The following is a 25,315-nucleotide window of genomic DNA, read 5'->3' as shown; positions in this document are numbered from 1 at the left end:
TCATGCAAGTTTTCAACTTTCGAAAGCATGATTTGAATAGCTAATAAAAAAATTTAACTTGAATGAAAGATGGCTAACACTAGGGCTAAGAAATGCTTGAGGATGAGAACTTGTCCATGTGAGGTGTCAACATTGTTTTAATGAGTTTTTGAAATCGGGCAAGAGAGTTAATCATTAGAGAGGGTGTCACTAGGAGATAGAATCTCCAATCAAGGGAGCATGGGCGAACGTGATAGCTTTCCAATATAACCGTCAATCATGATTAGCAAGGAATCTTTCTCCACTAGCAAGATATACAAATTCCAATACAAGTCTTCCTCTCATGTCATTACACCTTGTGTTCTTCCCATGTATTTCAATGTTATCAAGCTACAAACCGTCAAACTCGTCTAGGTATGTGTTGTGACTTGCAATTGGGTCATTTATGCACAAATTTCCAATATTCATGTTCATATATCTATATCTAAATCATTTCAAATGCTCGTTTGACTTGCGATCACTCAAGGAACTAAGAATGAGGAGGGCTTGATTTTACTTAATACATTTTAACATCCTACAAACTTCCCTTGAACCAAGGGTTCATCCGTTCACTCACTAGAGGTTCAATCTCATCCATTGGGTCTTTCATTAAGCGAAATATTGTAGATGTCCATCTTTTGTGCACAGAGGCAGCAGTTGAGCTTTGAATACCTAAGAAATCAGAAAACATTTAGTTTCATGTGCAGATAGTATCATAAAAACCCAAAAAATCAGAAATCACTTGTTACCTTTGCCTAGTTCTATGTATAATACCATGGTTTGTAGTTGTAGCACAATTTGCAAAAATGAACCAAAATATACAGAATCAAAATGAATAAGTATTATTTACATAGTTCATTTCACATTGCTTTCAACTTTGACATCTAGTACAATCAACATGCTTCTCAATTTTTAACGCAAACAAAAATGTACCTTGCTAAAAAGCAATGGACTCTTTAGGAATTTCCAGCCACTGTAAGGATGATCAATCATTTGAGAACATGTTATGATGCCTTGCTGCTTGAAAGACATGTAAGCCCATCCAAACATTAATGATGAGGTGATTCACAATTAGTGCTCCATTGCCATCATCTTGATCGATATTTTCATGTTGAACTTAAAGACACGCATTTCATATATATGAGAAATATGTCAATATCAGAACTTGAGGCACCTTTCATGATGGATTGACCCAATGAAAAACACATCCAAATAAAAGCCTACATTGTTGTTCACCCGTTTAAATATTTACAACCCCAAAATGGTTAGGTGGAACAGGAAAAAATGAAAACAAAAACAGAAATTGTGAGACAATAGAAAATACCACACTGTTCTAAAATAATAGGAATAAAAAAAATGATAGTGGTTGATGAGAGGAACGATATATTTCTATGCATTTTGTTTCCCTAAATAAATATTTCCCACCTGCAAATTCAAGAGTCTCAATCAGAGTATTAGAGAATGAGGGCACCTTTTTTACCAAACACAAGCCCAAGCATTTTCTTAACTCTTGTAGTAATATATCATTGAAGCAGGCAAAGATTCCATTTACATTTCCAAACAGCTACATCTTTGATAATTGAAGATAGTTTATCAAGCTTTGTTTGCTGAACCAAATCATTCTTGGTAACATTGTGAATACCATGTTCCCCACCCAGGTTCTTGAGGCAGCAGTGGACCTGCTGCTAGTAACAAGTACAAAAGATCGTATAGTTCAGCCAATTACGAATGGCATTGACACCCAAAACTCCATGAGTATGAACGTTCTTGAATAATCATCCTCCTCCATTGAAATTTCGTGTGCTTACCCTCATCTTAAGACCCTGAGAGATGTTACAGATTCTGGACTTCAATCCTGTACAGATATTCAAGGTTCCTATATCCCAATAGACACATAATATATCATTGAAAATCCATTGACTCTGGTACATTAGCAGACAGAGAGTTTTCAGTTGAGGGATCAAATAGTCGCACGCTGGCACTTGGAGGAGTAAATACTATCGGAAATTTCGTTACCCTCGGTTTGTCTGACAAGACATTCCTTTGGATTTTATGTATTAATACTTTTGCTGGTGGCTCTTCTCGTAATTGTTCCTCCATATACTCATTGCTAACGTAATAACCAACTCTAATGAATTCCTGCCCCATGAAGGAGCATGTCAAAAGTAGCACTGTTACTCCTAAAATATCTTCTTCGGGAATCTTGTCTGGCTTTGGAGGATCTGCCTGTAAAACATGATTAATATGTTCCAACATCAACTCATCGAAGATCAAAAAAGTGAAATTTCGCAACAAGCTTAGTTTTTCATTTCTGCTTTGACGTTTCGTTTCGTTTTAGCATTTTTAAATTCGCCACCTACATGGTTCAGGAGATCAATGGACAGACCTCTTTATTCATCACAGATACTGTTAATAATGAATTATCTTGTTTGTATCATTCATGATGCTTGCCAAAACATGCTGTCCCTTCAAACTGTGAGGGTAAAACTAGAAAATATCAATCATTCCTTAACATTCAAGCAGAGACAGGCATAAGAAATCCCTTAACAAAATGCCACATCGTTTCTGGAGTACTGGAGGCTTCAAATATTTGGACCAAACCGTCAAACCCCTCTCACGAAGTAGACTTCCTGTTTCTGCCCATCCTTGTTACTATATATATGCACAAAGTATGAGAACCTCCCAACAGTTTCCAGGCTTCCCACCATAAAGAAGTGTCTTCATATGCAAGATTGCGAATTTCTTGGATATTCCATACATGACGCCTTCTGCCATGATGCTGGACAAGCATGACAGCAATTGCTAAGAGCACTCATTGTCGCTAGTTACCTGGAAAACGAAACGATAATTTCCAACGTTGACAGGTCCTACCAGCACACTCTCCAGAAGCTGATCATACTTCTCATCCTCAGCAGATCCAACGTATATAAGCTTCCATTCCAAGTCTAGAATGAGAAGATCATGTTATATGACACATTTTGTCAGATTCAAAGGTATATATATATATATATATATATATAGTCGATCAGAGATCGAAAGGTATGGATTAAAATCTCACCATCGTTAAGCGGGATCAGACATTCGTAGGAGATCTCGAATTGGAAGGGATTGAGAAACATGGAAGGGTTGTCCAGGACCGTCACATTCGTCACGTTCACGGCGTTCATGATGATGATGATGATGGTGCACTCGTCATATCCCAACACACACAGTCGATCACACACAGAACAGAGAGAGGCCCTGGGGACCCAAACAAACGAGAAACCCATAGTATGTAATATACTCGAATGCATGGGGAAAATATTCGGTTTATACGAATGAAAACGAATGCGAATGTTATCACAACATTCTTATATTGATTTTTTTTACATATTGTGATTGTACCATAACTTTCTTACCTTATAATAAATATTGAATACAAAATTATGGTATTTACCATACTTCGAGGGTGTTTACTATGCTCGAATGATTTGAAACATTCTCGAATGAGAATGCACGTATGGTATGTATGGTTCATACTATGCGAGAAACCATTCCTTGACTGGACGAAGAAGAAGAATAAGAAGAATGATATGTGGTTGGGGTGGGGTATATGTATGTATGTATTGGATGGATGGACCACCTCCCCTAGCACAAATTCATAGTGAATCGAGTTTGTGAACCTCGCTCCTTTTGTGTGCTCCACACACTCCTTTCATTTGCATATGCTATCAAAAAAAGCAATTTTGGAGCTAAATTTTGTTGGCAAATTTTTCCCCCAACAAGTATGTTAGCACATCTATTTGCTACTTTAAAATCCAAGCCATTTGGATCATGGAATATCAACCATTGGATTTACTGTTTTGTAAGGTTGATGGGCATATCAAAATATTTCCATTTAGTTTTGATCTTCTAAAATATTTGAACAAAGTATTGCACTACATAAAATGGAAAGGAAGAAACTTGAAATCAAGGAACTGTTCATGCATAAAACACCTGCATTAGAGTGTTATGTTTCCAATCTTAGCCAATAAATAACTTGAAAAAGCTTTCTTTTAGTGAATAAATGAAAATCAATTATAGATGTGATCATCGAAAAAGTATTTTGAGATATATTTTTGATGAAGCGAATACACCAAAGCTTCCAAAACACCCTAAGGCACCTGTATGGGACTGTGCTAGAACCAATTTCATTCCAGGAACACTTATTACACCTCGATGACAAAGCACATATCATTATAGTATTGGGCATAATCATCGACTCATATGGAACAAATCAACAGAGTTGGCACTCTCATCAATGTATGTAGACAAATATTATATGAGTCAAGATTGGATGGATGCTAAACAATAGAGTATTGTTATTATGATCATAGATTGACATATTCGCATTCGTGGGGTTTCCCATTCGAATGCAAACGAATACGAATGGATAGTCAAGTATTCGTTTAACCCCTCCCCCCCCTCCCCAAAAAAAAAACTTTAAAAAAAAAGGAACTTAACAATAAATAGGGATAATAAAAGAGGGACTTTGGGGACTTGACACTACTAAAATTTTATAATAAATGTATAGTCGTTTTATTTTAAATAAATAAAATAAAGGCTCATTAATTTCTCTTTTCTTTTTCCTCAAAATTTATAGATATTTTTATCTTGACATTAAAAATGGTACTTCAAACTAATCATATCTTCAAAGTTCATACTAATCATATTTGTTTAAAAAATTCTAATTAATTAATATAAGTTTCATAAACTCTCTTGACACTATAATCTATTAATGAATAAATTATTTTTTTTGGTGAAATACATTTATTTTAATAAATAAATAATTTTTTATATTTATTTTACAAAACGAATGGTTTTTTAATATTCTTGGGGCCATTTTGTATTCTCGAATATTGAGAATATTGCGCATGGAGAATATCACGCATGTATCAATCTATGATTATGATGAATAAGATTAACACATATTTGATATATATAGTTGTTACAATCGTATTTGTAGTTTCAACAATATGCGAATGCTCTCTGGCACTTACAAAAACCATGTTCTTGGTGGAAAAACAAGCTTATAAATGTGTTGGAGAATAAAATCAATCTTACATTTATTATTGACTAGCTTGATCACTTAATCGTCTATGCAAAGAATACATGCATCTCTTTTAGTAACAATCGACAACAATTCGGTTTGAACCGAACTGAACCGCGGTTTTAACGGGGATTTTTTTTTTTTTTTTAATTTTAAAAAATTGTTTAAAAACAATCTTTTCATTTTTAGACCTTATTTTCACATTTTAGGAACATCTTAAAAATTTTAAAAATTTGTCCTATGTTGAAAACCGAAACCGAACCACGAAACCACGGTTTTTACAGTTTAACGATTTCGCGGTTCGGTTCAAGTTTCAAACATTTTAAACGGTTCGGTTTTAAACTGTTGCTGATTGTTATCTTTTAGCCAACATTATTGGCCAAAAATTAAATGTTTTTGGTTGTATTTATAGATTACACATGGCATATCAAGCAATGCATATTTCCACATATGGACAATATTACGGACACTTTGAACCATCCATGTGGCCCATAATTGTATGGTCTTTGGGCAAAATCGGTTGTAGGAAACTAGCTTCTTCAATCACTCCCACAAACATTCTCTATTCAAAATTCTACAATTTAAGGACATCCCACTTCAAACTTATATTTTTTCCTTTGAGTGCTCCTGAGCACTAAGTGTCTACGTGAAATTGAGTGCATTTGTTTCTATTATTTTGTGGGTTTTCACCTCACACAAATGTATCCCACAAGTAATGTAAGTATTATAAAAAAACATGTTTATATGCATGTATAGCATGTTCCACTAAAATTTTAATGTCAACAAACGAAGTTAGATGGATTGATACAGGTAATGTATATTCCATAACAAATTTACCCAAGGCATTCACTTTGTTTGCTTAATGAGTAATTCAACCTAGAGAAATATTACAATTTGGACATGCAACATAGACTTTTATATGGCAAATATCCACATCTTGCATGTACTTATATAAGTTCATGTAAATGTCATATTGCATGTGTATCAATCAACCAATCTTCATGGTAAAATGTCATTTATGTGTACTTATAATGGTCTAGTCTAGTTGAGCCTTTGGGTTGATTGATACACATCATTGTGGTGATGTTAGAACATGCGTAAACCCTTGGTCAAATATCGAATGTGGTGGAAAATATGGAGTTACAGTTCTTTACACATACAACAACAAGAATTCTGATGACTTTGCTCAATTGGAGTATAGTCTGGATAAAATACTATTTCTTATCCCTCATTGTCTTCCCAACCAAGTTACAGCATATGTAACTATGTTAACTATCTAACCCTTAGTCATCTAGTTACGCACAAGTTAGCATCACATTCAATGCACCTAATGGTAGTCTATAGTGCAAACAAAAACTATATTGGGATTTTATAGGCCTTTAGCACATGCCCTCGTTTAAGAATGATGAAAAAGAAGAAAACCCAATAGTGCACATTCAATAGAATCTGCATTGAATGAGGGGTAAGGGGTAACACCTATTGCCATGAGAAGACAAAATAGAGCATTTGATTGCATTATATTGTACCATTGGGTCATCGAATGTGTTACTATTGTGCAAGTAACTAGATAACACCTATGGACATGAGAAAACTAAATAGAGCATTTGATTGCATTACATTGTACCATTTGGTCATCAAATGTGCTACTAAATACATGTTAACACCTATCTAAATATTAGATAGTTAAAGCCATTATGTATGTCATAACTCGTTGGTGGACAACACTCGTATTCAATTTTATATTGATATTGCCCATGGTAGATTCCTTTGTGATCACTATGAAAAGAAGGTGAAAAGTTGTGGCCAGTGGTATTCATTTGAGTGGGTGTACTTTTGAAGATTTTTGAACAATGGAAAAGCAAAGTTGTTGACAAGATTATTAAAAGTCCATGTGGACCAAATTGTATAAATCAGTGGTCGATTTAGAAGTGGAGTGACAAGAGAGTATATGTGATTAGTGATGGTCAAGAGAAGAGAGATGAGATTGAAATTGCCACTCAAGAAGAGGATGAAGCATAAAATGATATTTATGAAGTAATATTTAGCAAGGTGTGGCTTAATGAGTGTTATAGCAATAAGAAGAAAGTGATGATCTTGAATGTTGCTCAAAGAACTATAAGATTCTGCTGCCTCACTAAAATTTTCACGGGTGAAAAGAGCAAAGAGAAATATTTTATGATTCCACAGAGTTACCAGTGCAAAGACATGTGCCCACTAACCACAAATTTATGATAACATGTACGTAAATTGTGAATTGAAAATTGAACTCATTGAAAATCTTGAACATGCACAAATTTTGTAAATTAAAATTAAAGTTTACCTTTGAAGGTGCTCATTGGTTCATTTGTCAACGTTGGATTCATAACCAAAGCTAAGACCAGAACATCCATTGACCAAAAGACATAAAATGTATTGTTGTGCTTCATGTTAGAAAATATAAACCTAAGATTAGTGTTTTTTTTTTTCCAAAAGAAGAATATACTCCATTAGTTAAAATGACATACACTACACAACTTTAGACATTACCTACTTCCATATGGACTACATCACTTATTTATCTTACACTAAATAGCCCACATGTTTGTCGTGTCATTCATGCCCCTCTATCATCTAATGGGAGGGGGGAACAACCATCTCGGTACTACGTACTGCCATCGTACAACGCAAACTAAGATTAGTGTTATTGTGAACACTCTCATGCAATGGTATACCATACATATTTCTAGTCACCCTTGTATTACAAATTGAATACTAATAATAAGCAATGAATATTTATATTAATAAAAGAATGGTTTAAGGTTGTTTACCCTTGATTGAATGACATAAGACTAACATAATTCTTTTTTATCAATGTTCCATACCATCGAATATTACCTTATGTTATACATTGGATGTTGGTACAAACACAATGGATAGAAAATAGGCTTGGCTCACCAATAAAGTTTCTACAACATTTCGAGAGGATGCGATGAAGGGGATAACTAGTCCCCTTTATATAACCTGACATATAAGACTCCCAAACCACCACATGTCACAGGCCCTTGTGGATTTGTCTCGTTTCCTAACTATCTTACTCTTGAACCATTAAAATTAGCATTAATGTTATGCCTACAACAAATCAAAATCACATAAGTTAGATTCAAGAACATGCTCTTTCTCCCAATTGGCATCATGCATAATTCGGTCCAACGACCTACCTTTTAATTCTCAAAATTGTTTAGATCTCAAAAACAATAGCTTTTCATCTTGGTAAAGAACAACGCGATTTACATAATCAAGAGAGTTAGGTTTGAAGGGGCTAAGCAACATAAGTGTAGGAGCAACACATACATGGCCCTTAAGAAATGGCAAAACATTTATAAAAATGGCCATCTAGGGAATTAGTTTACTAGATTTATGCGGAATGAGTGAGGCCTTTTGTCATAATCATAGTTTGGGTCATATTAGATCAAGTTTATTATGATCCTTCTTTGAAGTGCGCATATACTATGGTAAGTTGTAACGTCTCAAGAGCATATTTGAAAGATCAACTATCCTTATCATGCACCATTCAATGATCCTTTAAAATTGGAATGTCACTAAAGAAATATGCAATAAATCAAATTTCTCGATTGAGGTTCGATTCTTTTCAATGTGATGAATGCTATCCTCAAGGGAATGAAAGAATCTATCAAAATCAAACGAGAGAAAATACCTTGTGTGTGTGAATCAGATGAACAAAAAGGCCTCCTATGTGTGAAGCCTAGGCTCGGTGTCATGCTTCTATAAACATGCTATTATCATTTATTTCTCACTAAGTTGTTGTCTGTTTTGCATTATAGCTCACCTTCCCCAATCCATCTAACTCTTCATCTCCTCATAGTTTTTTCCAATGAAATCTTCGACTATTCTGATGATGTATTGCAAAACTTTACTTTTAGGTACTTTTCTCCATTCACACATGCTACATCACAATATGGTCATTGGGTTTTGTGGCGTGTCCTCGTGAGAAGGCGAATGTAGAATCCATCATTTTAAAATGTTCAAAAAAATGTCCATATATGGGGCAAAATCTTTGACACTATGAGGACCAAGTGACCACGCGACAACTTTCACACCTAATTCAAGAGTGACATTTGTGATTTTGGTACTATCAAGATGAAAATTACTATTTTTTCCTTTCATTTTGCTTTGAGATAGCTGTCCAACAAAGAAAGATTTCCCATTTTGGTCATCATTAAGAGTTTCAAATACGACTTAGTATGTGGATCATGAAAGCAAAACCAATGAGAACGTCCTTTGTAGTGCGTGTCACATATACCCCTTGTAAATGTGTGCAACTCTACAAGGTAGGTACGATGAACTTATCATTTGTTCATAAGCAACGATAAACACGCGGCGCTTGCATTAGAAAACCTGAGAGAATATAAACGAGAAGGGTCGGAGTGGGTGCTCTCGAGAAATGAAGGATCAAAGGATGGGGTAGTTAATGGCCAATCAACTAGAGAGGAGAGGGACCGATGAAGCATGAGGATGGGGGAGCGCTGGTGCTCTAGATGGTGTTAGGACTTCCGAGGGCTGTTTTGATTCTACATTGAATTACATGAATCCGTGGATGGAACATGGGTTATGTATATGTATATATATATATATATATATATATATACATAGTAGGAACCCCGACTCCAATAGGAATTGTTGAGTGGTGATCGTGAAGACATTGGCGGAATGCATGTCCATTGGGCAGCGATTGGAAGGACCCGTTTATTGGATCGGACAACATGATTATTGCTATGATTTTAGTATTATACCTATATGATATATCAATATGTATTGTGAAGGATAAGGAAATATGTATGTGATATGTCAGTCCCACGAGGTTTCTAATGATATAATGGTTGGTATTATTCATGATTCCATGATTCATTATTCATTATTCATTATTCTGTAAGAAGCGCTCTTTTGAAGTTGGAAGCAGAAGAGGAAGGGAAGGGAAGGGAAGGGAAGGGAAGAAACGGAAGGAGTAGTGATGATGCCGAATTCTTGTTGAGCCATGGGAGGAGCTTCGATTCTTCTCTGTCGGCCCACGCTTCTCCCAACCTTCTTCACAAACTCATCGTTCGCCCGCTGGCCTCCCAGCCATGATCGCCCCCCCTCCAGGAAGTGCTCCGCCGGAATTCCCGTCATCTCGGCAAAAACCGCCCCTCCTTTCCGCGGAGGCGATGAAGAGAGCGCAGGTGCAGGGGCAAAGAGGCTTGATATGAAGCTAATTAGAGAGAAGATGAGCATGAAACCGCCGCCATCACCACGACTTCATTTCGGAGAAGAGGTGATGAGACTCATCGCCGGTGCTAGCTCTGCTCCCATTGCCCAATACATCTCTTCTCCGCTCACCCCTCTCCACAGTCTAGATCCACGGGTCAAGCAGGTATTAATTTCTTTCTCTCTCTCTCTCTCTCTCTCTCCATCTATCTATGTATATGTATGTGAAATGTAAGCAATTTCATCGGTATCCTATATCGGTGAACAAGGATTCTTTATGAAACATCATTTTGAAATGGTGATGATGATATATCAATGTCCACAGAGAGCCGACATAATCTGCGGAACTAGAAATGATTACAAAGCACTCCCTCATCCATGTGGGTGGGGGGTTTAGAATGGTAGGAAAAAATGAAAATGTAAAAGCTCAAATGAACAGCTAATCTAGTTGTTAATGAGTGTAGTTCTGTGACTGAAAAGATGAGAAAAAAACATACTTCATGTTATTGGCAATGGTTCTGTCCTTGGTAGGAGTCCTTGAAAGCTAGTACAACCTTGCAGGATTTCCTGAAAATAATACCTCATGTCCTCATATGCAAGGCATTCCAAAGTGACACATTCTTCCGTTTCTGGTGCATCACATAGTCTTTTTATCTGCTCAATATTCAACCAACTCCCCAATTTCTACTCTCAATGTTCATGAGCACATGGAGATTGGGCCCCCCATAGCATGGGTGTCCAGAAGGAAACTGGGGCATTGGGTAGATGTGCTTGATAATATCTCCAATATTGAGCACACATTCAGACCTATGTTGGAATATTGTCCATTTCACATTTCCAGTATCTCTGAGTAAAACATTGAGTCATGTTCCTTTTTCTTTTCCTCTATGTGCACATTAACTCTGGAGAAAGAAAATGACGGGGATATCCTAGCGCCTGAAGACAATCATAGAAACGTTGTTGAAGATGAATGTATCCCTTAAAAGGGTCGTTACGCAAGATATAACTTTTGGGCTATCCTACGATGAAACCTTTCAGTTGTGAGTGGCGGTGAATGGAATGCCAAGGGATATAATGCTAGCAACGACTATCCAAAACGTTAAATGCTTTAAACTGTCACTCCTTGAAGAAATGAATCTCGAGAGTAAAGGCCTTTGGTTTGGAGGTGAAGCACTCAATAACAAAATGGTTTTGAAGAGGAAGAATTGTATGAGTTGAGAAAGAGATGGAGGGATTGTTGATGTGGACGCTGAAAATAAAGGGCTTGTCGTTCAGAGATGGAATGCAGCAATGTCGTTCTGAAGAGCAAAACCACATGAGTCGATGAAGAGATGGAGCACTCGTTGGTTTCCTTTCAAAGTGTAAAACACACAAAAGAAAGGGGCAAGGGAGAGGGAAAAGGCAAGAAGATCCTTAGAAGCAGGTAGACTAGGGTCGTCAGAGACAATGTCAAAAGTAAAGAGGATACAAGACATAGTGAAGGAAGTAGTGGAAAGAGTTTGCAGAAAGGATAGAGAATTGTGGAGATATTTTATTTGCAAGGATAGGGAACAGTTGGCACTAAAGCCAAATTGATGCTTTCTCTTTCTTTATTTTTAGATAGAAAAGCATAGTTGATGCTTCATATTACAAAAAATGGTTTGCCCCATACTCAAGTAGATCAACACCGATCTTGGTAAGTTAATTCATAGTTGACTTTCTGTTTTGCTAATGATAACTTCACTCTTTTTCTTGTTGCTCTGCCTAGTTTTTATATCTCCCATGCATTCCCCTTGTTCATTCTCTCATGTGCTGCAACTTAAATATCTCCCACACATCTGCGCATCCTCTCGTCTGCACATCTGCATTCCATCTCCATGAGCCCTTCCCAAGCCCATGTTCTGTCTTCTTCCACAAACTCCCCCCATGCTGATGATCCACCTATTTCCGCAAGCCCTCTTGGGCTGATGTTCTGTCAGTTTCTGCGAGTCCTTTCCGGGCTGATGTTCTGTCTGCCTCTGCAAGCCCTTTCCAAGCCGAAGTCCTGTCTTCCCCCACAGGCCCTTTTTGGACTGATGTTCTTTCTGCTTCTACAGCTCATTCCAGGCAGATATCCCATCCGTTTTTGTGAGCCTGCTCACTCTGGGCTGATGTTCTATCCGCTTTCTCGAGCCCACTCTGAGCCAATGTTCCATCGGCTTCTGCAAGCCCATTCTAGGCCAAATTCCCTGCCCACTTTTGTGAGACATCCTTGTGATCCATCTACCTTTATGAGACTTCTCTGGGCCATTGCCCAGTTCACTTTTGCAAGTCCATTCCTGGTTGATGTCTCATCTGGTTCATTTAGGAATTGGCTGGACATCTTGATCACACATAGGAATGCAGTTCGGGAGTTCCATCTTCGGCATACACAAACCTTGCTCCTGGAAGCCGGTGTGCTAGAGTAGGAGATGACGTCACTGCCACCAAGTAGACTGCATTGTTGTGACAGTTTGTAAACTATGGTTATATTTTATTTCATAGTCTATTTTGAGAACCACTATTTTTAGGTAAATAAGTATAGTTCATGCTTCAAACTATGTAATGTATAACAATTGAGTTTCCTCCCTAGAGACAAGGTGAAGGTTTTTCTTGTAATACATTGTTGTCAATGTTTTATATCTACATAAATTTTATCCATAAATTTAGGAGAAAAATAACTGAAGTTTTATTAGTCATCATGTAGATTAATACGCATATTGCAAGGCATAGAAATGCCTCTTTCATAGAAGGCATTATTTGGGACTTGTTTAAAGGTAGTAAATGAAATGCATTTTTACGTCGTGTTTGTATACATGCATTATATATGCATATTGTGTAGATTAATATGCATATTGCAAGGCATAGAAATGCCTCTTTTATAGAAGGCATTATTTGGAACTTGTTTAAAGGTAGTAAATGAAATGCATTTTTACATTGTGTTTGTATACATGCATTATATATATATATGTGTTGATATATATATATATATATATATATATATATATATATATATATGCAGTTACAATTACTTAACAGACTTGCTTTAATGATGACTTTAGACGATAATAGGGAAAACTATTTGTTGAATTCAATACTATTTTATCATCTTCATGGTCCTCAATTTTTTTTTGTCATTACTTGTGACTATGTGGTAGTTATACAATTTATAAAGTTGCAATTTCAAATAAAAGAAGCAATGCCAAAATAAACTATAAAATGACATTTTTATGAAAATAAATTCTACTAAGTAACATTAGAATCATAAATACCAGTAAGCCACAAGATGTGTCCTTCAAAGTTATTCTAACCAGTAAATCTGCCTACTGGACATAAATTACATGAATGAATATAACAATACCACATTCATAAGCACTAAATCTACCCTACACATCTGACTTTAACATAATAGGACATAAATTTCATGAATGAACATAACAATATCATAATGGAATCATTTGTATACTTCAACACAGCATGCATAACCATGAAAGAGATATATTGACACAAAAGAACTATCAAAAACTAAAAGTGAAATACTAGAGGATTTAAAAATTGAAAACAGGTTACAGTGATAAGATTGGATGCAACTGCGTTGGAGTAGAGAATAGCTGTGTAAATTATTTTTTAATCATCCACTGCAAAAAATCGAAGGTAAAAAAGGTTGAAAGATCAAACCTGAAATTGTTCTTTTTTTCATGGTGCGGAAATCGGCCCCAGCTTCTTGTTTTTCCCAAGGGATTGACCAGCCCCTAACTGTCCTGTCCACTGGCAATGTTGTCTGGGATCTCCTCATCCTATTTGAACCATCTGATGTTTGATGGGCATTTGCGACACCATTTCACATCTCCCCCCACTTTTCCAGCTTTCCTTGTGATTATGGATTTAAGCATTTTTATTGAGTGAAACAATTTCACTATTACAACTTATATTACATATATGAACTATTTATTTCATGTCAATTCATAAATTTTTTACATCTAGATGAGTAAATATATTACAATCTACAATTCTTCATCTTCTATATCCTTTACAAAGAGTTTACAGGGAAAATCTTGCACAGATTCCCAAGACGATAGACTTACCCCAATTATGTATTTTATTATAGCAAATGTATACTGTTATATATTAATATGATTCAGATTTAGGGCTGTTGCCTGAATTGGAAAAACAAATACTTATCACCTAGAATGTATAATCTGTCTACAAATTTAAGTATATGATAGAACCTAAGATTGGAGATTTTGGGATCAAGCTAAACTTGCATGTAGTAAGTCAAATAATCTTGAAAAATGTGAACAGAGATATTGTAGAAGTTTTATCAGTCAACTTCTTGGAAATTTATCAGTTATGTCACATGATTGTGGCTCTATTGTCCTCCTTTCTTATATCTGTTCTGTCTGCAGGCATGGCTTTTAGCCCTGGTGTTTCTTCCATCTCGATCACATATGGCAGTTCGCGTGGGCATTGTGGCTTTTCTGACAGTAGTAACTATATGCTTCCTTCCGCGCAGGACGTGGCAAGTATGCTTAACAGATTGAAATCCAAACAATTTAGTTTCATTGAAGTATTTAAGAGTTAGAAATACCAAAATTTGCACCACATTTATCTCTATATCTCACATCACCTGGACCTGAACAAGAACTATTTTTCGAATGCAAGAGAATGCAAATTAGTAATAATAATGTAGTTCATGGTAGGATTGTAAATTGCAGTATATAGGGCCTGTTAGCTTTCCAAAGAACGTTATCTACATTTAGCTTTACTACATTCTGTCTGTGTCTGCAACTCAAAGTGAAGGGGTATAGTTTTTTATTGCAGATGCTGTCTTTTGCTTTGCTGTCATGTAAAATAATATTTCTATTTTTCTTGCAGGATCAACTAGGAAGAATGGCATTCTTTTCTGGTTTACTTCTTTTAATGGTTTCGTTTGGAACAGATGGTGTGCCTCCTCTAGTTCAGACACGGACGCCACCACCAGCAATGTCTTCGCTTCCAGCGATACCCCCAAAACTGGGGGGCTATTCATATGTAATGTGGAAGTTTGGGCCCTTTCAACTAACTAGGAAAGGCTTGACACTGGGCATCACTGCTGCATGCTTATCCTTCACTGTGAGAATTCTTATCTGCTTATCCATCATCGTTTACTGCAGGTTTTCTTTATTTCAAAAATTCAATGCTGGAAAAAAGTACAGTTTCCTTTAACTTCGATGCAAAAGAAAATACATTTAATGTACCTTCTGTATTGAGAAGATGTACTGTTGTATAGGTGCTTCAAAGTGCAAGTTTGTGCCTAGCAACAACTATGCCTGAACATTTAGCGGCAGGTCTGCGATGGTACTTGTCCCCATTTATATGGTTGAAAGCCCCTGTAGATGAGCTAGTTCTCACACTCCTCCTTTCACTTCGTTTTATTGGACTGGTCTTTGATGAGGTAAGCAAAAGATTTAGTTATGTAACAATGGGCTACTAGAAAATATGCTTTATGTGAGATTCGTCTATTTTTTATTTACAGGTTCGAAACATAGCACTAGGAATAGTGGCTCGAGGAGTCATGTGGAAGAAACTAACCTTGCTAGAAGTAGTAGATGGTAGGTTTTATTGTGAGTTCCACAATTTCCACATTTTGTCTCTGGAAAAAGTTGCTTGACGTATTCTAATTCTTCGGGGCCATAACCCATGTGCATGGATGTTACATTTGCATCCTTCTTCGCATACCCTATCTATTAAAAACAAACCTTAGAAGGGAAAGGAGGTATCATATAGCCTGAAATAGGCTGAAATGCTTTTAATGGATTTCTGAAATCTCAAAGAGTTCAAATTCTCTAAAAGTATTTTTTTATGCTAACATCTATGCTGTATAATCCAAGTATGTGATTGTTGTGCTTTATGTATATCACTTTCAACCCCATGTTCTATAGCCATCCAAGCTTGTACCTAGTTTCTGTAATATTTTTCATAAATCCTAAATGTAATTCAGTATGAAGAAATATTACATGTGCTATTTAATTTTTCTAATTTTAGATTTTCTGTGCTTTCTATTATTGGTGTACAATTTCATAGTTAATCAGCATTCTTCCTCTTTTCTGAAACAAATAAAAAACTAATGATGTTGTCATTCTTATTTGCAGTATTCTTTATGTTCTTTGGGCGTATTTTCAAAAACCTCTTTAATCATGCAGAGCAAATAGCTCAGGTAGGCTCAAATAGTGCTGTGCTCTTTGTCTTATGCAAACTGCATATGTTCAAATATTCCTACAAATCATGGTATGGTCGGTTGTGAAAATCACATAGTTCTTGACGGATTTACTCATTCTCTTGCAGGCCATGATTGCTCGGGGGTATAGGGGAAATCCAACAACACATAAAATTTATTTTTTGGCAAAATTTTCATTGAAAACACAAGACTACTTAGCAATTGTAGTCTTGGCTGTACTCATAGGGATGGGCCTGCTCTCAGAAGCCATATTATGCTGATAATTATGGATTCTTAAAGGGGCTCCTACTCGTCTTTGTTATGCATCATGATATAACTCTTTAGATGAGAATGGCGTACTCTTAGCAAATGCATCATACCCTATGTTGCCTCCAAGGCTTGAATACCATATGATGCACCGATTGAGACTATTGAGTTACTGATTATGAATGCATCAACGAAGTGCATAATTGGCAGAAATGAAGGTACATTCAGTTCTGAATGTTGCTCACTATGTATGTAGTCGGGTTCAAGTCTCATGATATGTATACCAATTTAATAAATGCCACCGGAATGATGGGTTTAACGCAAGACCAATTTAATCTCCGTTGTCAACTTTTCCAATTGGGTAACAACACTTTCTCCCTCTCTTTGACAACATTCTCATCTCAATGGCCTAGATAATTTTGGTTGATACCAAGGCCTCATAGATGTGTATTGATAGCAATACTACGTGCATAAGCCCCAATTGAATGAGCTAAATGGATACGAACTGTTAAGTTTTCAGATAAAGCTAAGGTTGGAAGTGAAATGGTGTCTCACATAATAATACTTTTCTTTGGAAGAGAGAGTTAAAAATAGAATCTTTATCATCCATGTTGAGGAGCTCATTTGGCATATGGGGTTGAGATTTTAATGAATCTTGTATGTTTTTTCTTGCTAAGAAGTGTTTGCTACTGAGTAGCAATAATCCCCCTTCTTAGCTAAATAATAATAATGCATTCATATTTTGCTCAACCTTATAGACAATCCTCTATGGCACCTAAGATATGGTGTTAGATTGATAGATTTGTATGAGATCATACCAATAATAATTGTAAATATGATGCCATATGCCAATGGAGAGGACATTCCTAGAGCATGTGGTATGTTATAACATCACCTAGAGTGGGTAACCCTTGACGCCATAACACAATGGAGAGGGTCTTCATTTAGAATGTGGGAAGTATAAAGAATTTACACGAACATCTATCTTGACATACAAACATGGATTTGATCGCACATTTCAAGCTCCTTGATCAAATATTAATCAAGGCCTTGAATTTGCTCATTATTTTACATTACAATAACAATGATTTGAAGAGATACAATTCAATGAAAAGTTTGTGAAAATGATTGTATGCTTAATGAAGGCAAAGGTGTACTCATCTTCACTTTGTAATGCCAATGATAATGTGGTGACCTTGACCACATGTGATCTACTATGGCAAGGCCAAGATGCTTAGAACTTATTGGGTAGAGGTTAATTTATAGTTCATGGAACTTGAGGGTTGCAAGGATAACAGGTCGCCATAGGTCCAACATTTCGATTTCATCCCATCCTAGGTAGGAACCTCTTTGTCATTTTTCAATTTCGTGTGAGCGTGTGGTTGTGATTTTATGGTAATAGTAGTAGTCGAAACTTTAAACTTGGGAAAATAGATTTTAAGCAAAAAAACCCTACCGGAAGCAACAAGGAATGAAATGTTGTGGACATTGAGTGTTCATAGTGTGAAAGTCATTTGCTATATTCATATTGTCCATTCCATTTAGATGATTTTATTCTCTTCATTTGATCGTTTACGTAGGGAATTTGTAACTAATTATTGCCCTATCTTGTTATAATCAAAATGCAAAGACATGACATTTGTTGCATTTGTTTTGTTCATAACAACATTTTTTAGAGTATTTGTATTTCCATCGCGTGTCTAATGGAGTAACTTACACTGTTCCGTTTTCCTCATTGGACTATTTAGGCAGGGAAGCCACAACTAATAATTGTGACAACTTCTCGAAGGCATAATGATAAACAAGATAACATAAACGTAATGAAAAAGGGAATGAACTAAAAACTCTAACTTATTATACTATACGAAACTCCCTTGGGTGCCCTTGTTGGTATGGGGATACATATATATCCCTCACAAGAGAAGTGTGGATGGGCTTGATACCCACTCATGCATTGCAATGTTCGTGAAAGAGAGAGTGTAAAAGAATTTTTGCACATATTAGCCCTCCCTTGATACAAAGTAGGGGTAGTTTTTAGAATTCCCCAAAACCATGAAATGATGAAGATTTAGTTGTCCAAATTATTCAGCCATAATACAGTTTTTTCATACGAAGTGACTGAGATGAGACTCCATGTTCTCTTCCACAGACACCAAGTCCTTGTGGGGCCCATCCAACTCCTTCGGAAACCCTGCATCTCTGAAGCTCTGTCTATGGCCATCTTTAAAGATAAACCCTAATTCCTCAGACTTCAGGCACAGACAAACTGGAAAACCTTGCTGGGTCCATGCTGGGTCCAACCCACCGTTTGCCAGAAACGAGTTGAAGGAGCTCAGCTTGCTTCATTCCACTGGCAAGCTGGTTTTTGATAACGGGCTTCCGAAGAAATTGCGGTTCCATGATCATGTTAGGATTTTGAATCTCATAAAGTCATGCCAGAAAGGGAAGAACATATGGAAAACTCGACGAATACATGCAGATGTTCTTCAAAGAAACTTGATTGCAAAGGATGTTTACATTGCCAATGCTCTTATCACAACATATGGCAAGTGTGGTTCACTTCAAGAAGCACTGGAGGTATTTGAACAGATTCCATTGCGGAATGTAGTGTCATGGAATGCCCTCATTGCAGGATATACCCAAAATGGGGTTGGTGATGAAGCACTGAAATTATTCAAACAAATGAAGGATGCAGGAATCCGTCCAGATGCTGTAACTTATACTTGCATTTTGAAAGCTTGTGGAAGCATAGGGTCTCTGGAGATCGGGGAAGGAATAGATGCTGAGGTTAGAGAGCAAGGGTTATTGGAAAAAGATGTTGTGCTCAGTACTGCATTGTTGGACATGTATTCTAAATGCGGGGTTCTTGATAAAGCACGAGAAGTATTTGAGCAACTTTCAGAGAGGAATGTTGTGTGTTGGAATGCCTTAATTGCTGGATATGCTCAAAATGAGCTTGGTTATGAGGCGCTGAAATGCTTCAAACAGATGCAAAATGAGGGTATAGATCCAGATGCAGTAACTTTTATCTGCATTTTGAAAGCTTGTGGCATGGTAGGGTCTCTAGAGATTGGGGATAATATTGGTGTGAAAGTCAGAGAGAAAGGGTTCTTGCAGAAGGATATCATGCTAGGAAATGCATTACTGGACATGTATTTTAAGTGTGGTGCAATTGAAAAAGCACAGGAAGTGTTTGAGCAGCTTCCAGTACGAGATATTGTATCTTGGAATGCCCTCATTTCTGGATATTGCCAAAATGGTTTTGGTGATGAAGCATTGAAGATTTTCAGACAAATGAAAAGTGCACGAGTTTGTCCTGATGTTATAACTTATATCTGCATTTTGAAAGCTTGTGGCCTTGTGAAGTCTTTAGAGATGGGGGAAAATGTATATGTTGAAGTCAAAATGCAAGGGTTATTGGAGAAAGATATCGTGCTTGGAACTGCATTGTTGGATATGTATTCTAAGTGTGGTGCAATGGGGAATGCAAGAGAAGTGTTTGAGCAACTTGCAGTGCGGGATGTTGTGACTTGGAATGCCATGATTTCGGGTTATAGCCAAAATGGACTCGGTGATGATGCGTTGAAATGCTTCAGAGAATTGAAAGATGCAGGAGTCAGTCCAAATGCAGTAACTTATATTTGTGTTTTGAAAGCTTGTGGCATTGTGGGGTCTCTAGATATCGGGGAAGAGATAGATGCCAAAGTTCGAGAGAAAGGGTTACTGAAGAAAGATGTTACTCTTGGCAATGCATTGGTTGACATGTACTCCAGATGTGGTGTGTTGGAGAAAGCAGAAGAAGTGTTTGAGCAGATTCCAGAGCGTAATGTTGTGGCTTGGAGTTCCCTTATTACTGGATATGCCCTGAATGGGCTTGGCAATGAAGCATTGAAATGTTTCAAGCGAATGAAAGTTGCAGGAGTGTGTCCAGATGAGGTAACTTATGTCTGCATTTTGAAAGCATGTGGCATTACGGGGTCTCTAGAGGTCGGAGAAGATATAGTTGCTGAAGTCAGAAATCTAGGTTTGTTGCAGAACAACGTTGTACTTGGCACTTCATTTGTGGACATGTATTCAAAGTGTGGTGTGTTGGAGAAAGCACGTGAATTATTTGAGCAACTTCCTTTGCGGGATGTTGTTTCTTGGAACACCCTGATCTCTGGATATGGCCAGTTCGGTCAAGCTAGTGTAGTTTTTGACCTATATGTGACAATGAGGGCTGAAAATATTGTTCCAAATTCAGCTACCTTCATTGTTTTGTTGAATGTGTGTAGTCATGTAGGTCTGATTCAGGAGGGAGAAAAGTTGTTTGATGAAATGTGTACTGTCCATTGTCTCACCCCAACAATAGATCACTACACTTGTATGGTTGATCTATTTGGCCGTGCAGGGCTCTTTGACAAGATTAATGTGTTTCTTAATGGTGTTCCCCATTTATGCCATCTTCCACTATTCCAAAGCATATTGGGTTCTTGTAGAAAATGGAGAAATGTAAAGCTTGGGAGATGGGCATTTGAGCAATCAGTGCAATTGGATGAAAAGTGTGCTCCTGCATATATCTGTATGGGAAATATATATGCAACAGCTGGAATGCAAACAGAAGCAGAATGAATGAAAGAAAGAAATATTAACGTCTTTAAAGAAGCCAAAATGGCCTAGACAACCAAAAAACATCTTAAAATCATGTCATGTATTTGAGAACAACAAACCAAATTAAATGTAACGAAGTGAAAAAGTAAATAGAAATAGAATAAGACATGACTGAAGAATGTCGTCATTCATACATGTAAGATTCTCAAGTTAGATATATTGTAATTTTGTTTTCGAAATATCACTAGCATAGGTCAATCCAGAATGGAGAGGCCTCCGAAATGAGGGAAGCACATGTGATGTAGGAGATGATGGCTTTTATCTGTTGATGACATGGGTGGTGAGATCGTGGTCCACAAGGCCGTGGCCTACTTGCACGGAAAATTGCTATTGCCTGATCTATTGTAACCCCTTTGCAATGTCCTGGTCAGAAGCCCTCTTGTGTAGCCTCTTGATTGACTTGTAGCTTGAGTAGGAGTGATGGGGTTAAAGAAAGTTGTGATTGTGCTTTGCAGATAGAATTGAAAGTACGAGAGTGAAGAATAAATCATGGAATCAATACAAGGGAATTGCTGGTAGACTGATATTGATAAGAATGTCCATTCGTTTGGTGTAGCTGATCAGGGCCATCCTGAAAATACATATTTATATGTAAAGATGGAAGAGATTCATGAGGGACTAGCTCAAAGGGGTTATTCCTAAGGTTTGCATTGTATTATATCAAAGGTTGTTACAGATCATTAAAATGAGGTCGTGCCAGTGGCGGTAGTGAGAATCTGCTCTGATTCATGAACCTGACCGTGTGCCTATGCATATATGTACCAAGATCATGCATATTTGTGATGTCTGACATTCTGTGGCTTCTCAATGCTACAGAAGAAGATTTAGGTAAATGATTCAAATCATGTTCTTTTTTTTTAATGTGGAACCTTTGGTTCACTGTTGATGTTGATGAAGTCAGATGAACCTGCTGATGAGCAAGCATTTTTTCCATCCTGGCATTAATTTACAACTTGTTCATGCGAGTATATGTTTAGTTGATATCATATTGTGTAATCTCATTGACCATGTTTGAGTTATTGACTGTTAAAGACAATGTGTTATGAATAATTGTTTGCATACATATGTGTGAATCATGGGAAAATGCTAACAGTGTTCACATTCTTGAGATGGTAGAGGCATCTATGAAAACGGGCACAACACCATGTGTCTAGGGAGGTATATATTTATTGCCTTTTCTATGTTTTGTTTATTGTAACAATATGTCAGTGACTGATTTATGTGTCATGGATAAGTCGTGTAATGTATTTGAACTATAGTATAGCTATTCCCATTAAAAACCTCTCAAGTTAATGCCTCACTTAACCCAATAGATGGCGGATAAGTCGGGCACAACACCATGTGTCTAGGGAGATATATATTTATTGCCTTTTCTATGTTTTGTTTATTGTAACAATATGTCAATGACTGGTTTATGTGTCATGGATAAGTCGTGTAATGTCGTTGAACTATAGTATAGCTATTCCCATTAAAAACCTCTCAAGTTAATGCCTCACTTAAGCCAATAGATGGTGGAAAGGATACAGAAGCAATAGAGAGTTCTGTGGAGGTTCCTTGGGAAGAAGAGGAGGAAGCAGAGTTAAACAGAACCCAGTCACCCGTCAACTTGTTGACAACACAAAAAACACCATTTTCCTGCCACTGGCGAGAAAGTTCCTATACTGACAGTATCCATGCAAAATCAAGAGCTGTTGTGAGTGTTGTTGGAGGGACATCCTGGCATAAATGTAATCGGTGAGGATATGTGCAATTCGTTCAGATTTACAAAATGAGAACATTCTCCATTTTTGGTCGGAATGGCGGATCAAAGGGTAGTCCAACTATTGTGCATAATGATGTGAGAAGATCTCTATTTGAAATATCTGCATTTGTATTGCAACTTGGATCTAGAGATGCATACTTGATGCTACTCAAGGATCATGGTCACAAAATGGGAAGAGAGTTCTATTCACAATTATATCAACTGGAATGTTATTTGGACATATTGTCAGCAAGAATGGGATTGTAACAACTCTAGGAAAGATGAACGTAATCCTAGAATCTCCAGCATCAACCAATGGCAAGGAGCTTTCCAGGTTCCTTGGACAAATCTGCTGGCACAGTAGGATGCTGCACACATCCTACTGGGCCATACCTTTGCACACATCAATGCATTTGCGAAAGAGGAAACAACATTATAAAGAGATGAAGGTGGTGTTGTCACTAGCTCCAGTTGTGCAACCAATGGATTGTAGTCGAGAATCCCATGTATTTGTCAATGCATCCAGCACAATAATCATAAGCATATTAATGCAACTCTACAACCAAAAGTGGTATAAACCAGTGGGTTATGCCAAAAAACGTTTTCTTTCGATGCGGACCACAATGTATTCTTATACAAGGTAACCAAATCCGAATTGATAGGGATGCTCACACTGGATTTTGATCCTCCAGAAGATTGAATCTGCAATATTCTGTATGTCTAAAGATCTTCAGGTTGTGGCAGATTATTTGGCTACATTGGAAATTGGTGAGGCGAGACTCCAAAGTCTCAGACGACTTCCCCAATGGAGAAACCATTTAATCTTGAAGCAGCATCTTCAAGGTAAACAAGAGCACGCATAATGATTGACAGATCCTCGATATGATGTTCTTTCCAGAAAACAGGAATAATTTGCTACAATGGATCAGATCGGAGAAGGTTGGTTGGAAGCACCGGGAACTTTGCTCTATCAGAGGGAGATTTCTATCAATGTTGCTGCATGGTATCTGGTTAAGGGGAGTTTTTAAGCATGAAAAACAGAGGGTATTCAACAAGGCACATGAATCCATAGTGGGCAGGAACTTAATCAGAAAATTGTACTTCCCTAAGCTTGACTTTTCACTTGAGGATGTACTTGCCCCGACATGGAAGTAATCCTGGATAGCAATGGGCTCGGTTCGGTTTTGGTTTCTTGGCCTTGAAACCAAACCATTTATTAATAATAAAAACCGAACCAAACTGTTTAATTTTTTTAAGCCATTTAATTTAAACCAAACTGTTTACGAAAAATTTAAAACCAAACCATTTTTTATTGATATTAATCATCATACTATTTATAAATTTGTGTGAGAAAATCATCATAAAATTTTGTCATCATGCTTATCATAAATGAAAAGGAGACTCTACATATAATGCATATAAAATTCAATAAGTTAAAACTAGATTTTAAAATTAAAAGTTGAAAGTTACAGCCTATAAGGAAAATTTATGAGTATTTTTTAACCTATAAACCTTTAAACCAAACCACATAAACAGAAACCGATAAACTACTAAACTGCTCAATTCAAAACTGAATCGAAACCGATTAGTAACTTTTGAAACCAAACCAAACCGTTTATTTATCTTCGAACCTATAAGCCGTTAAGCGACAGTTTTTCGGTTTGGTTCGGTTTGAGCCGAAACCGGGCCCATTGCTAATCCTGGATGAAGGGGAGACAACATCATCTCCATAACTATATAACTGTCTCCTTTTTCCTATGAAAACAGGCAAATGGGAATGTTTTTGAGGTGTTTGATCTCATAGTAACCATGGGACGTGAAGCATTCATGCAAATGTGTGGGTGGTTTTATCCGCAATTGCACATGATATAGCCACAAGTCATAAAGCAACTAGAAGAAGGGTTCATTGTCAAGGCTTCATACTTATGCTTTCAATTGGTGAACCTTAAGTGTTTTGGTGATTATGCAATGAGAAATTTCAGCCAATTTTAATTTAAGAGGATCTATCTAACAACTTCTTTGCCATTGAGATTACATACGAGAGCAAAGTTATGTATTTGGTCTGCGTGCATGCGTTGAATGATTTCACACTGTGGCGTGACTTATGGGAACTATTACATTTGCATCTTACACTTGT

The 25,315-nt window shown here is 36.9% G+C and overlaps 3 protein-coding genes across 4 annotated transcripts; 2 read left to right on the top strand and 1 right to left on the bottom strand.

Moving 5' to 3' along the window:
- Positions 1-1,176: 1,176 nt before the first annotated feature.
- On the bottom strand, positions 1,177-3,278 carry LOC147867937 (putative histone chaperone ASF1A). 2 transcript variants are annotated; one of them, XR_015529396.1, is made up of 4 exons: positions 3,077-3,278; positions 2,848-2,963; positions 1,527-2,244; positions 1,177-1,443 (listed from the first exon to the last, which is right to left on the bottom strand). XR_015529396.1 is itself a non-coding variant. In XM_087315849.1 (3 exons), the coding sequence occupies exons 1-3, from the start codon at positions 3,183-3,185 to the stop codon at positions 1,921-1,923; spliced, it is 549 nt and encodes a 182-aa protein (XP_087171975.1). In that variant the 5' UTR covers positions 3,186-3,278; the 3' UTR covers positions 1,177-1,920. The 2 variants fall into 2 exon arrangements, 1 of the variants encoding a protein (XP_087171975.1); XM_087315849.1 differs by having other exon boundaries at positions 1,177-2,244.
- A 6,828-nt stretch (positions 3,279-10,106) lies between these two features.
- LOC147867936 (protein ABCI12, chloroplastic-like) lies at positions 10,107-16,916 on the top strand. The gene is made up of 7 exons (XM_087315847.1): positions 10,107-10,493; positions 14,731-14,847; positions 15,200-15,436; positions 15,594-15,758; positions 15,840-15,915; positions 16,456-16,520; positions 16,649-16,916. Exons 1-7 carry the CDS (start codon positions 10,119-10,121, stop codon positions 16,799-16,801), a joined length of 1,188 nt encoding a protein of 395 aa, XP_087171973.1. The 5' UTR covers positions 10,107-10,118; the 3' UTR covers positions 16,802-16,916.
- Positions 16,917-18,892: 1,976 nt separating this feature from the next.
- Positions 18,893-21,443, top strand: LOC147867935 (pentatricopeptide repeat-containing protein At2g03380, mitochondrial-like). The gene has a single exon (XM_087315846.1). It carries the CDS (start codon positions 18,921-18,923, stop codon positions 21,396-21,398), a length of 2,478 nt encoding a protein of 825 aa, XP_087171972.1. The 5' UTR covers positions 18,893-18,920; the 3' UTR covers positions 21,399-21,443.
- Positions 21,444-25,315: the final 3,872 nt, after the last annotated feature.

The sequence above is a fragment of the Azolla caroliniana genome, unplaced genomic scaffold (assembly GCF_043228905.1).
Source record: "Azolla caroliniana isolate FFs.n. ecotype wild unplaced genomic scaffold, voAzoCaro1.0.p SCAF_2, whole genome shotgun sequence".
Taxonomy (NCBI): Eukaryota; Viridiplantae; Streptophyta; class Polypodiopsida; order Salviniales; family Salviniaceae; genus Azolla; species Azolla caroliniana.
The sequence above is the reverse complement of the archived record's forward strand: the minus strand, read 5'-3'. Positions and strand labels throughout refer to the sequence as shown.